This window comes from Phaenicophaeus curvirostris, chromosome 1 (assembly GCF_032191515.1).
Source record: "Phaenicophaeus curvirostris isolate KB17595 chromosome 1, BPBGC_Pcur_1.0, whole genome shotgun sequence".
Lineage (NCBI taxonomy): Eukaryota > Metazoa > Chordata > Aves > Cuculiformes > Cuculidae > Phaenicophaeus > Phaenicophaeus curvirostris.
In genome coordinates this window covers 138,978,957-138,994,265 of record NC_091392.1, presented here as the reverse complement: position 1 = coordinate 138,994,265, position 15,309 = coordinate 138,978,957, and the positions used below count along the sequence as shown (strand labels likewise).

Here is a 15,309-nt window from a genome sequence, read left to right as displayed (position 1 = left end):
TTCCAGTACAAAATACACTGACATCCTGGAGAGTCCAACAAAGGGCCACAAAGAAGATTAAGGGACTGGAGCATCTTTCCTATGAGGAAAGGCTAAGAGAAACTGTTTAGCCTGGAGAAGAGAAAGCTCAGGAGGCATCTCATTAATGTTTATTTTTGCATACCTTAAGGGACAATGCAAGGAAGAGGGAACTATTTCCTGTGGTGGCCAGTACCCAGACCAGAAGCATGGGCACAAACTGAAACACAGCAGGTTTCCTCTGACCATCAAGAAACACTTTTGCACTGTGAGGTTGATCAAGCATTGGTACAGGCTGTCCACAGAAGTTAGTCTCCATCCTTGGAGATATTCAAAAGCCATTTGGACATGGTCCTGGGTAACTAGATCTAAGTGGTTCTGCTTGAGCAGGCAGTTGGACCACATGACCGCCATTTGTGATTCTACGAAACTAGCAGCTTAAAACAACAGTAAGTCAACTGTATGGTAGAAAAGTCAGATATCTGCTTTGATGATACTATCCTGCTTTTCTTTCTTTCCAGTGTTTCAAGGCTGTCTTAGCACAAGCACATATTACTTCCTTCATTTGCTCCCATCAATACTTCCTGCATTCATTCATTAGCAAAGAGTCTATCAACACCCACAAATGCTGAGAGAGAAGAATTAGAACTTTGTTCAGAACAAAGTCGGACTCTATTTAGTTTCTATTTTCAAAAAAAAAAAAAAGACTCTTCAACAATATAGCTCTTCTTCCACTCAGTTTTTTAAAGAAAGTTCGCAAGGCAATCTATGGTGCAGTGCAACAGAAGAAAGGCGTCTTCATTGTTTCTGGCATAATGGGTTGCACGTACAAGGGCATCTACCTGTGTTTTGTTAAGTCAAACATTCTCTCTCACCAGAACGCTTAATTTAGATGGACATCTTTGCCTCTAATAATTTAGCAACTTAATCCGTGAATGTTTACAGGAATGAACAAGTTTGATAAGTTCGCAAATTAAGAACAATTAAGTATTCTCTGAACTTTTGCAACTGTCAACAGTGCCAGAGATGTACACTCCATAAAAACCTCACAAGGACCCCAAGTCTCTGCTTCCCCCACAACCTACATACTGCCTTCCCAAGGCTAAGACTACAGCACCTCCATGCTCTACCACCACTATCCACTGCCATTAAACCTTGGCCTGTGTTCTTAATCCTCTTACTCACTCCACCAAATCAAGTGCCATTCCCCATGCCCAAAACATCCCTTGCTCTTCCTATGTCACCTCCTGACCACCTCTCAGATAAGACCACAGCCACATGCCCTCACCTCCTACACACCTCACCTTCACAAACCCCAAGCCACTTCTACCATTTGTAACACATTCTCACCCCGCCACTGTCTTGAACTCTGTACTTTTAAGGCAGGTATCTCACTAAATTCATGCTTCCCACACAGACCTAAGTCTCAGCCCTGCCCACTAACCCCAAGCCAAAAAAAGCAAGGGTCTAAGAAGACTTGAAAGTGAACTTCTACTGTACTGTAAACTGGGCATACACACCCCACTAATCTTTGGCTAATCTTACCTCTGCAGTTAAACTGTAATTTATTCTGCCTGGTTCAACATGTTAATTAAGTCAAAGATATATCTCATTTGGTTGTTGGTATATGCTGCTGCCATCCTCAAACAGGACTGGCAGTGAAATTTCCACCTGTCTCTGTCAACTATCTCTATCAAGAATAAGGGATTTGCATTAACATTTCCTTACATTTTAAGAAAATTAAATTTTGCAACCATAACTGTATAAGCTTCTGAGAATTCTCAAAGCACCACTAGAATTTTGCTTTTAATAAGTTATTTTAAAAATAATCAGCAGCTGTGATTTTGTTCTGAAGTCAGCTGTTTAAGTCAGACAAAATTTACTCCATGTGGTACAGCAGATCCCGTTCTCAATGTGGTTTCATACAGCTTTCCTGCAGAAACCATAGAAGCCTCCATAAAAGTTAACTCGAGCTCAAGAAAAATGAAGCCAGGAAAATAAAATAACACAAGAGGACAAGGAGTGATTCAGGTAGGATTCCTGATTATATAACTTCACTGAAAATTCAAGAAAGTGACCTCATAACCATAAAATGTCAATATGGATTTAAAGTATAAGCTACTTAAATAATCTTCACCTCAGAATTGCCAGCAAGGGGGAGGAAGAAAGAATCTGTTCTTCCATCCAGTTACTTCTGCATTAGCCATTCGCTGTATATTAAAGACTACCTTAAAAAAACATCTTTATTTAGTAGCAGATTATTAAAAAAAAAAAAAAAAACATAAAGACTTTTTCAGCCCAGTAACGGTGAAGAAAAATCACAGAACAGTAAATCTTTCTGTTACTTTCTGGTTTTTTAATCCATTCAATTTGTGTTTCTCTTTTCATTGCTGTTGTCTTCAGTATTTTATCCCAGCTTCCTTCCTTCCTTCCCAGCTGAGGCATGCCCTGAAACCACAGCTGTTTATCACAGCTATGCAAAGCACAGTGAAACATCATTAAATCTAAACATATTTCTCTAGAGCTCTGATAGCAGAAGCAGAAAGTTGAGCAGCCCCACATTACTCCAACAGATTTGGGGTTATACTACAAATGTCCCCGTAATAACAGTCTACCAATCTTCCATTTGTTGCAAGAGTTTATTAACAATTAATGATCATATGAAAAGAAAAACTATGCAATCCCCCTCAAACTTGGAAGAGAAATTTTCTAACTTTAACCACTTGCATAACAGTAGTTCTGTTTGAGTCCTTAGATGCATATAAATATTAAATTCTCCAACCTATTACTCCACATATGGTCCTCACCATGTCTTCTGGGGGGACAGCATTACTTCATCTTTTAAATAATTACAAGAAAAAAAAATCTATTGCAAATTTCACTTCCTTTAAAAATGTAGCTCTCATTTGCAGTTTGCTGTAAGAACTTCCATACAAACCCTTCAACTTTTTTTGATCAGAAAAACAAAAATTAACAAAATAAATAAAGCAACTTTCACTCATTTTCTATAACTTCAAGACATCTTTTATTTAAATTACCTTCTTACAAGAAAAGAAACTGATCTAGATGCTAGAAAGAGGGGGATTCTCATAAAAATCAAAATGCCAAGTTTAACTTTGAAGAGAAGGTAGAAAGAATTCAGACCAATGCAACTCTTACAAGTGGTCATTTCATTTTAGAAAGCTCATTCTCATCTCTATGGCAAAAGAGGTTGATGGAAACGGCACACCAAACAAACTCCATGTAAACTGAAGAAAACACATCATGTTTCTCTTGTAGACATCTCCTGCACCTTGACAGTTGCCTAAAGTTTTTTTCCAGACTAAAGGAAAATGAAAGTTTTTCACCTCTAACCCCTGCTATTAAGCACAACAGTTCTCAGCAGGACCCAGAACAAGCAGTCTACTAAACACCATTCCAACAGACACATGCATCCCATTAGCTGATAGTAATTCTTGGGTTTCATTATCCAGCCATCACTAATTAAAGTCTCTGCATAAGATTCTAAATTAGTAGTACAGTACATCCATTTAATCAAAATTATTTTAAGCAGTTTGATTCAGCAAACTGGGTATCCTGGTTGAGGTAAACAATTTCCAGCTTCCTTTACATTTCTTACATTTCCCTTTCTTTTAAAAAGGGTGTGCTAGAAACAGCCATTAAAACATATTCACATGCAGATTTTGCCATAAATCCGATTGTTTCTACTAGTAATAAACATAAAATAGGTAAGTGTTTTTAAATGCAGTAACTGAAATCTTAGAACATAAATAGAAGAGTTAAGTTGCTAGAAAGGTTAGTGTGTCAGTATGTTAAATACGACCCATGAAAAGTGGCCTGTACTAAAATCCACCTGTTCTATAACATCATAGGATTACTTTATTAACGGTGATATTATACGCATATGATTGATACATGAAATACGAGAACATATTACATATTGTATTACTGAAGTTACCTCATACTGAGCTGAGCTACCCTAGTTTTCCAGCTGCTATAATGTTTTCAGCTTTTTCAGACAATACAGAATATCTTAAATGTTCTCCACAAGGAAATTTAGATTTTTAATACAAAATGGTTCCAATCAGTTCAAAGTTATAGCAGCAGGTATAAAACATGCAATTATAGGTGAATTAATTACAAAGTCAACAAAAAGATACGGAGCAGTTATGGGTGCACTTGGGTCTTTGTAGAGAATTTTCACCCCTTATAATAATATTGATTAGTCTCAGATACATTAACATAAGCAAAAAATATATTGTCAAGATGTAGTTCCATTCACCACTTCAGCTAATCCTGCAGGACAGACACTCACTGCTATTACAAAAGTATTTGTACCTTATATAGGCTCTTAAGAACAGTAGTAATACGCTACACACTGGTTTTGTCTCTTTAACAGTAACACCCCAAAACTGAATAAGAACATTTACAATTGGCCTGGGTGCCAGCTGGAACAGTGATACGTGCAGGTGATGAAACATGATCCATGCTACAATTCACGTGTCCTTTTCTTATTATACTAATACCACTATTTTATAGACTTATTAATGCACATAGTATTATAATATCGTGTTATTATACTGTTAATGAACATCGTCTTCAGCTAAAGCAAAAAAGAATCTGATGATTTTCAAGAGAGATTTCGCTGGTTTAATCTACAGTAACTGCCACAGCCAACAAGTCTAAAGAGTAAATTCTCTGGTGACAGTGACAAAAAAAAAGGCAAGTCAGATTTTAAAGACTACTAGCCAAATGAAATATGAAATATTTCACTTCCACTTCTAGCTATAGTCCCCAAATTTTGCAGCAGGAAAAACTTCATTTAAAAACAAAAAAAGTTAGTTTTAAAGACTAACCAATCTCTATGTCTCCTAAGGTAACAATTTCCTGGTATAATTCCATTTCTCCAAGGACTTCCACCTACCCACTCTTGGACTGCTGTACAGTGAAAAGTTAAAAAACTAGCTGCAAAGTGAAGAGTTTCAGGGTCTAATTCCAAAAAACTACTTGCAGTCAGCTTGATTAATTCACATAAACTAGCACGTCTTTCTTCAAACATCTCCTAGGTACTATGCTTATCTTTCCAGTTCCTGTTGACAGTAACTTGAGCACCAACAAGGCCCTTCTGTATTTGGGCACTAAGAACATACACAATAAGAAATCAGCATATTCCATACACATAGAACTTAAAAGTGACAGGATTTATACCTATGAAGAAATTTCACATGCAGCTAGGTCATGCTAGTCAACCTATAGCTAAAATAGTCAATCATGCAATAGAAGAATTTCCCAGAGCCCAAAACCCCTTTACTTGACAGAAGACATCTACCATTTAATATATTAAAAAGGAGCGATTCAATATTTACATACACATTTTTTAAAAATACTGAACACGTACATCCAGATAGAGTTCTGTTATGAGGACCTGTGTAACTCCAAAAACAGTTAACCTAATAAGAAAAGTATATTATGCCCAGGAGGCCTGGCTAGTCCTCAGATTCCACAGAAGCAATGTTTTCGTCCAGCAGATCACAAATGATTACTGTTCTCTTGTTTCATTAATCTCATTATTTTGACTACAGCATAACTGAAAGAAAACAAAGGGAGTACCCTGGCAATTAGTCTAACTTGTTATTACTCATAAACAACTCTTATTTATAAGAGAGCTTAATTCACAGAAATTTGTTACAAATTAAGATTTTTATTATTAAAAGGAAGCATTAAAATATATTAGCTAGGCAACAGTCTCATAAAAGAGAAGTAGTTCATTGCATTTGTACACACTCAGCTGAAAATAACCCTTAAAGTTTGGATGACAACTGAAACCCTCTTGTCAAAAGATAACATAAACAGAAAAAAGGGAAATGTAGAAATAAAGGCCCTACAAATTAAAGGGAAAATCTGGCAAATCACATGGACAGTCACATTTTTGACCCCACATAATACAGAAGAAAACCAGTCAATATATAGTCAGCAGCTGTTACAAAGAAACACTGACACCTTTTCAGCTAAAATTTTCCTCTATTCTACAATCGTTGAAGCAACATATATGTAATCTAGAAGCCAGCCTCCAGGGAACACAAAAGTATTTTTGTATCTCTTAACAGGCTTATCTTCATACTGTTTCCCACTATGTTTACTTACCATATTATCCAAAATATCTAACTTTGGATCAGAACTTTTACTTCAGGATGAAAAGATGAAAATAGAACTAATCTAGTCAAATCAAGAGCAAGGCCTGTCATTTTATATCATTTACATACAAGACCTACTAAATAACATAACCTCTAAGGCTGTATCTGCCACTTCTGATTCTGAGTTAGCTTATTTGATGTAAAATATTGGAGAAAGGCTGCTTTGGAATCATAACTGCATGGGGAAAAATTCTTGTCTAACTCTGAGAACAGCTGAACTGAACCATTCAGACTATCAGCGGGTAATTTTGGGAAGAGTCATTCAGGATGCAGTTTTTTACTTATTATTAATAATCTGTAACAAAGGAATAACACTGGCTGGCCTGTGCCAACAGGAGTTTCAGAGTTCTAAGCAAGAAGTTGAAAAGGTTATTCAAAGCAAAGTATCTATATGCAATACCTGGGAGAAGGAAGAAGACAGACAAGACAAAGACTTAATCTAGTTACCTATTTGATCTCAAAAAAACGTATGACCCAAACCACTCTACTCCACAATTTCCACCTAATTTTCAAGCCTGAATTGGGAAAACATAATAGTATCTTCATTCCTGTATGACACAACATTGATAACTGAACAGATCATCTTCTAAAACAAAACTCCAAACAAACACCACCACATTTCAATGAAGACCAGTTCCATTTCAACCACACCTCTGACAGAAAATTAACTCCCTTCAAAAAGGGCAAAATTTAAAGGAAGCCCATATCTGTTACACAAACAACTACAGAAAAGCTAATCTGAACTCTTCAAAATATAAATTAGACTTCCATTGCCTTTCACTTCAGTTCTTGTGCACAAAAGCTGCTAGCTTATACGCAGGAAAGAAGTTTAGCAACAGCCTAAATGAAGAACTGAGTTCTAGCAGTAATGCTACATTCTCAGCCATGTGCTTTGACCCTCTGCAAAGGTAGCATACCTATGCAGTCGAGCTTCTTTCTAAGCAGAAGGAACTGCTCTGACAGCACAAATATATTCGCAGCTCAAAGTAAGTTAGTGTTTCTTCAAAATCAATTTTAAATCTGCGTACTTTAACAAAAAAACCTACATATCTATCCCAAGAGCAATGCTGCAGTCTTCCGTGTGTCAGCTATTTAGACTAAAAGCATCCTTGACCTGCACCTGATAGGTCATAAGCCAATCCAACTGCCCAATTCCTTACCTGTAAGTCTGTCTTCAACCATTTGGAGTCAAATCTAGTTTGAGCAGCCAGACAAAACGATTCAGAAGACATATTTCCTTCTCCAGCCTTCTCTCCAGGCTGGCTGAACAGCCCCAATCTGCCACAGAACAACGAAAACAACCGTCGAGCACATGAGATAAACCACCACACAAGGATAATTTTGTCCAAAGAAGAGGAATGGCTTCTTCTCTAATGCAGGAAAAATGCAGGAAGAACAGTATCTGAACCTCCCAAAAACCCACCCCACTTCCCTTCCCTGTAGCATGCACAAGCGGCCTAAGCTGCCCCTCAAGTGGTGCATGAAATAAATAATTGATCGCAGATTACACAAGCCGCAGGACAACATAAAGGGATTATTGCCATCACCCCGGCAGCCAAGGCCCAGGGGCTCCCCCGTCTCCCTTGTCTCCCAGCAGCATCCCCTCCCCTCTCTCCCAGCAGCATCCCACTCGGCTTTCCCAAGTCTCCCCCCTCTTCTCCACAGCAGCATCCCACTCCTCTCTCCCAGCACCTCCCTCTCTCCCAGCATCATCCCCCACCTCCCAGATCTCCCCCCCCCAGCATCACCCCCCCCAGATCTCCCCCCTTCTCCCACCATCACCCCCCCAAGCATCACCCCACCCTCCCAGCATCACCCCCCCTCTCTCTCCCAGCATCACCCCCCCCCAGCATCATCCCCTCTCTCTCTCCCAGCATCACCCCCCCCCTCCCAGCATCATCACCCCCTCTCTCTCTCAGCATCACCCCCTCTCTCTCCCGGCATCTACCCCCGCTCTCTCTCTCCCAGCATCACCCCCCCCTCTCCCAGCATCATCACCCCCGCTCTCTCTCTCCCAGCATCACACCCCCCCCCCTCTCTCCCCAATCTCCCCCTCTCTCTCCCGGCATCTACCTCCCCTCTGCCGGCACCCCGCCCCCCCCCCCCCCCACCCCGGCACCCCCGCACCCCCGCACCTGGCCGAGCGCGGGGGCGGGGCCACGCCCGGGCCGGGGTCGCCGCTGCGCACAACGCGGGGAGGACGGGGAGAGAGGCTCCGCCCCCCTCCCACCGCGGCCAGCTCCACCCGGCGGGGCTGGGGGGGGGCAACCCCCCCTCCCGACTCCTCAGCTCTCCCCCCGAGCTAGATGGATGGCGCCGCCTCACCGCCCCCCCCCCACCGCGCCGAGCGAGATGGACGCGCCGCGGTCCGCTCGCGCACCCACCGGCCGGCGGCGGCTCCCGCTGCTGCTCGCCCCTCGCTTCGCTTCTCCTCGCTCTCACCACGGCCCGGCCCCGCGTAATCCTCGCCCCTCCCTCCCCCGCCCCGCCCACCGCCGGCAGAGCCGCTCCCTCCCCGGGCCAATTCGCGGCCCAGCTCCTCCACTCCGCCCCGGTGCGCCAGCCAAGCTCGGGGCCAATCGGAGGGGGGCGGAGGGGCGGGACTTCCGGTCGAGGGGCGGGGACGGGGGGGGGGCGGTTCGACCCCGTAACGTAGCTGGGGTGGTTTGGGTTGGGAGGGAGCTTGGAGATCATCCAGTTCCAACCCCCTGCGGTGGGCAGGGACACCTCCCCCTGGCTGCCCAAGGCCTCATCCAACCTGGCCTTGAACACCTCCAGGCATGGGGCAGCCACAGCTTCCCTGGGCAACCTGTGCCAGTGCCTCACCGCTCTCACAGTGAAGAATTTCTTCCTTATATCTGATCTAAATCTCCCGTCTTTCAACTTAAAACCGTTCCCCCTCGTTCTATCCCTGCGCTCCCTGTTAAAGAGCCCCTCCCCAGCTTTCCTGTAGGCCCTGTCTAACACTGGAAGGCTGCTATAACAACTCCCCAGAGCTTTCTCTTCTCTAGGCTGATAAATTATGCAAACAAAAAAGCACAGTCTCCTTTTAGGTAGAATGCAAGGATTTCTTTTTTTTAAAAAAGAATGTTTAAGGGTTTTTTTAAAGTCACTTTAAAGACCATCATCAAACTACACTGTTAAGCTCCTTTCTGAAAAAAAAAAGAAGCTTTTAAGTATTTGAGAGAAGAAAGGTCAACAGCAGATAGCTGAGAGACAAAGAAAAGGACAGAAAGAGCCTGAAAGAGTTGAGGCTGGAAACAGGAAAATCATGCCAAGGAAGAAGAATGCTAAGGAAGAAGTAGGGAACTTGGGAATGGCAGGCAAGAAGACGACCTGGGGGCAGGTGTAGCAGGTGACTGAAACTGCGCTGAGGCAAATAATCATGCTTCAGCATGAGTTTGTTGAGGAGGATGAAATATATCAGTGGTATGAAATTCAGATTAACCAGAACTAATGTATTTCACAATACTTAGGCTACAGTTGCCCAGCAGCTAAGGAATTAGGAAAGTAGAAGCAAGGCTTGGCAGACAGAACCACGATTGGCTTTGGCCAACATGAAGCTGCCGACTGAATGTCAATGAAACTCTAACAGAACTGAGACTATTTGCTGGCATTTAGGCAAAAGTACACAACTTTTAGTTACTATTCAAGAAGTATTGTAATAAAACACAGTGAATTCATTCTCCTGGGTTAACAAGTACAACCAAGACCTAATCACTTAGCCAGTTGCTCACCACAGACATCCCTTGGATCAAGATGCGGTAACTAAAATAATTACAGAAAATTATTATTACAGAAAATAGCCTGAAAAATTTTATATAGAGATGCCAAATTTTCTCATTCCTCCCTGAAGCTTTAAAATACAAACCTTCAAATCCAAAACTAGTTTCCCTTGAAAAATCTGCTCAAATGCCTGCATGTCAAAAGTTTTAAGTTTAACATGGCACTGGAAATTTTGCCGTGCATATTATGTTGTGTCTATTCTGACAAGTTCATGGTTAAGCAAGAGCTGGCATGCCAGGATGGGAAATGTTTTAGTCTCTTCTTAACTGGTAGACTGGAAATAAAAGAGAATAACACTGGAACAGGTTGCCCGGAGAAGGTGTGGATGCTACATCCCTGGTTGTGTTCAAGGTCAGCTTGAATGGGGCTCTGAACAGCCTGGTCAAATGGAAGGTGACCCTACCTGTAACAGAGAGGTTGGACTAGGTGATCTTTTCAGGTCCTTCCCAACTCCAACTATTCTGTGGTTCCATGAAAATAGTCACGTTGTTGAATTCCAAATAGGAGTAACTGTTTTGCAATATACAGAGCCCAAACCAGAAGGAATGAGTAAAACTTAGTTGAAACCATGGTGCCCACTGATTGTAACTACTGCTTGCTTAAGCAAGTAATTAAATGATTTGGAAGTCAGATCTAATGAGATACTTTGCCTGTACAACATTCACTGCTATTTTTTGTTTAGCTCTCCAAGAATATCTTCAGAAAATCTGCATTTATTGCAGAGAGCTTTCTTATTTTACTAAATAAAAAATGGCAATATCCATTCACTGGCACTCTTGATGTGAATAATTTGAAGAGCGCATACTAGCTGATTTGTTAAACTTGAATCACTGGCCCAGTTAGCAGGTACCTGCACGCTTCAATGAAAATCAAAACATCTTTGGGTGCAGTAACCATGGAAATTCAAAGCTAGAGATACTTCTAAAGAATTTGTGGATTATTTTGTATTTCCAGATTTAGATTTCATTTCTGATGAATAATTTTTGTTTGCATTTGAAACACACTATAATAGCATGATGCAATCTCAAAAAGCATTCTCATTTTTAAAAATAGGTACCCACCACAGATTCCAGAGAGACAAGTATGTGGTGCGACAACATAAGTGCTTCGATAACATTATTGAAAATAATTTTATTCTTACAAATAATCAGAAAATTTTAAGACTCTTGGACCAGAAGTTTGTCTCTATACAGAGTATTTGCAGTATTAACTCCACCAATAACTGTTATTCTGGTGTTATTTGAATAACAATGACATTGTTTCACTTCAGGCTGACAAAGGTAATGAATGTGATGTATGGGTCTGACAGATTTTGTTAGGCAAGTTCAAGCCAAACAGTTGAAGTGTTACCACTCCAGGCCTTGTGCTCCACTCTTCAGATGCATATTTTCATCTTAAGGCAGGGTTATATGATCTTGAAAATCAGTCTTTAGCTATCCTCCTTTGTGCCCCAGCTCGCTAAAGTAACCTACTTTACAAAAACCCAAGAAGTGAATCTGATGTCTTTGCCTGAGAGACACCAACATCCTCAGGAGCTTCAGGACAAGCTGCTAGTGAGATTGAGTTAACCTGCAGTAACTCTGCTCTCACTAAAAGTCTGCCAAAACCCTCTCACATCTTTCTTGCTTCCTCCAGAGAAATGGCTGGACATGGAAAAATCTAATTTCCATGGACGGACACAGCCAATCTTTTACATGTATCCACTTCTAGGCATATGGGCAAATCATTTTTATTCTAGATTAATGAAAAAAAATATATCAGAAAGAAAGGCAAACTAAAACCAATAGATCACATTTTCTGGTCCACTTCTTGGATACAGAGTGCTCTACCTCCATGCAGTGCCAATTTGTAGCACTGTCAAGCATGCCTAAGGAGATGGGGAAAAACAGACAATAATTGAATAAAACAAAATTATATCACAGTAATCTGAAGTATAACAGGCAGAAGGAAGAGTAGTATATTTGGACAACTAGGCAGCACTGTATTTATTTGTATTTCACTTGTGAAAATGGGATCATAAGTATTGACAAGATGAGTCTCAAAAATTGAGGCAATTACATGCTCAAGTAACAAAATCCAAAACCTCAAAAGCCAGCAAGCAAATGGTGAGAACAAACTTTTTTTTAAATCAAAATGGACCAAAAATAGGTAAGTGTATGTTTACCTAAAAATAGTATCTGTTCCTACCTGCAGGCTTGCTAGGAATGAGCACCAAATCTTTATGAATTAATAAGTACTTTAAATGTGTGAGCCCAGGGAATCCATTGTAGTTATAACAGTGGTGGAATGTGGGGCATTTTTTACTCTCATTAGTGAATATCAATAATTGTTATGCATGCGAATGGGACACAAAACCATCTCTGTAAGAGCAGTGCCTAACTGTTACTGGAAGACAATGCCTTTTTTGTTTGTAATTTTTTTCAAGAGCCATTTGTGTTGAGCTCTCCCACTGAGTTTGGAAGCCTTTGTGTATTATTACCACAAAATGCAAAATCCAGCCCACTCTGGGCTTAAAACAAGTCTCAAAGGGTTTCCTGGCTTACTTCTCAGTGATGAAGGCTTTCCCAAAGAAAGCGAGAAACCTCTACAATTAATCTTTATTGTTTTAATACCCTCTGAACAGAACTGTTGACCGCAATTTCAGTTTTATACAATTAAAAGCCCATGATGAGGCCTGATATTTTTTTATTATATTATTTGTGAAGAATGCCATAATTTCAAATTGGTCAACACATATTATGTCACTCCAGTGCTTTCTGCAGAGGGAAACAGGACAGTGAAGTCATAAGAGGATTCTTGTCCTTCCCACATTCTGTAGTATTTCTAAGTAGTCACAATGTCACTTTCTACTAGCCATTTTTATTACTGAATAAATACTATTTCTATAAGGCAAAGATCAACCAAACAAAGGAAGCAGCTTCCGTGTTCAAAAACCCAAGCCTCTTGCAATCACACATCCTAACCCTCTTTGCTCCTGCCTTCTCAGAACACCGAAACAAAACCTTCTGTCTTGTGCATGGCTTTCTGCTCCTTTCTCAATTTCAGTGGAAATAGCCCTGCTGCTTCTCATCTTTTTCTTTAATATATGTCTGCTCCAACCCATATCCTTCACATTCACCCACACTCCCAAGGTTATCGCACTCCTACCTTTACTGGGCAGTGATACATATGTGTTTGACTTTGGAAACTCTGTTGTTCCTACATTAAACACAATTTGGTTAACCCCTCCCTGCTTTTTTTTTGCCCTGCTTTTAAATGACAAATATTCCTTACACTCAAAATTTCAACAAGTTTTTCTCCTGTGATAATTTTCCTTTGTGAAAACAGTCCTGTGTGAATCCCAGTATATTGTACAGCTGACACAGATCAATTGCCGAGGTGGTATTGGAAAAGCAATTCAGAGTATAAAGGAACTGAAAAAGAAAAGAAGGATGGAGCAACTAAAAAGTGTCACAATAAAGCTACAATTTCCACAAATAGCTTATTAGGATCCATTGTTAATTACACTTTGCATAGTTAATTATTTTTAAAACTAGACTGAATCCTGTCCTTGTTAAAGCAAGCAGTAACAGTTTCATTGACTTCATTAAGCTCAGAAATTCAGCCTCAAATATCCTTTATTTCACCTGTCCAATGCCAGCCATGCTAGTTGCTAGTCTCCCAGAAAAACACAACGCCAAAAGCTTGCTTTCCAGGTTATGCCTGGAGGAAATGTTGTTTCTCTTCTGCCAGGCCAGTCCCAGTATTTCTATCTTTACAGCCCCAGCCAGTCTAATCTGATTTCATCCTATATCTCTGAACAATAATGAATTCCTTGTGGCTGTTCCTGTTATATCTTTAGATTATCAATTCAAAATAATCGTTTCGTAAAATATTCAAGATGGATGTTGTTTTCTGACTTGCAAAATAGCTTTGGAAATGCCAGCTTGAGTGTGCTCACTAGACAGATCTTCAAGAGACTTTGGAGGTAAATACTACATAAATATTCAGATATCCATTACAGACTTGTTGAAATTAAAAGTGTTTGGTCTGCATTAATGGCTATATTGGAAATTCAGATGGAAAAAATATATATTCCATATACTGAAAATCAGCAACATCCAAAAGCTCTCTATCATTTCAACTTAAATGCTATTATTACCTGAAAGCCAAGCAGAAAATGTTTGCATTTAAAAGGCTTTTTTTTAAATTACAGGAATAATCTGCATAAGATTTGCTAATAATGCCATCTTATGTTATAGCACTAAGCTACATTCATAGAACTGTTTGCATACAAATATTATATTTTAATAATGGTCAAGATGTAATTTAAAAATCCTCCCAAACATCAAGGCAATACTAAGAGTAGTAAAAATCAACATGGTATCACACGGGAAATTGAAATAGATCCTTACTATTACACTAACCCATATGTTGAGGGCAGAATGATTTTGTATTCTCATAATACCATGCAAATAGATTATCAGTATTCATATATATTCTGACATGAGGCTAGTTGCCTAGCTATCGTGTACAAATTAACCTATTGGTGGGTATTGCAACATGCTTCTCAATTACTTAGCACGATGGAGAGATGTTTAGCAAGCACTTTGAGCAACAAGAACTTTTTGAATTTTGAGTTTAAGCAGATAAACAAAAACATTGCATATTTTTCCTGATTTATGAGGCAAACCATAGCTCATTGCAGAAGACTTTGAAACAAAATGGAAATTATTTGGCAAAGTGAGAAAAGCATTCTATCATTAGATCTTTAAATAAAAAAATAGTCTATGCCTTTTAGTTTGGGTAGGAGGATGCAGCAGGATGAAACCTTACTAGACAGAGGTGGGAACAGTATCCTTTAGCCAATAATCAAAACATGAGAAAAATCTCCTAATATATAAGAAGAAAGCATGATGCTAATTTTAATTCTTTCCATTTAGGAGCTACCGAGTATTGAGTTTCTCCTAATCCCTGGAAGGTGGCCAAAAACACTTCAGCTTTTATGTATTGCTTAATATATAAGGAAACACTTTATGAATGCTGATAGAAATCTGTACTCATTTAAGCAGGAAAGGAAGCAGTATTTCTATAGAGTAGTTGTTAACCTAGAACCATATGGCATCCTTTTATACAGAAATGTTTCTTAAGGGAAAAAAACTTACTTTAAAAAGATTAGTTAGAGCATGTTGGACTCATGCCATGTTTTGTCCTTGTTGCAGGGTGTTGGGAGAGGCATTAGCAGTGGAATAGGGAGGTCAAGGACAGGTTGGTCAAAGCACAAGTCAAGGGATGTTGGCCTGGGTGGGGAGAGGAAGAAAGGAAGGGAATA

The 15,309-nt window shown here is 40.0% G+C and overlaps 1 protein-coding gene across 2 annotated transcripts in view; it reads right to left on the bottom strand.

Moving 5' to 3' along the window:
• The window catches only part of HERC2 (HECT and RLD domain containing E3 ubiquitin protein ligase 2), a 112,155-nt gene extending 103,474 nt beyond the window's left edge, over positions 1-8,681 (bottom strand). For both annotated transcript variants that reach the window (XM_069875964.1, XM_069875973.1), the window contains exons 1-2: positions 8,597-8,681; positions 7,373-7,490 (exon numbers count right to left, since the gene is read on the bottom strand). In XM_069875964.1, the coding sequence (XP_069732065.1) occupies positions 7,373-7,444 (72 nt within the window). In that variant the 5' untranslated portion in view covers positions 7,445-7,490; positions 8,597-8,681. The remainder of the gene's footprint in view (positions 1-7,372; positions 7,491-8,596) is intronic.
• Positions 8,682-15,309: the final 6,628 nt, after the last annotated feature.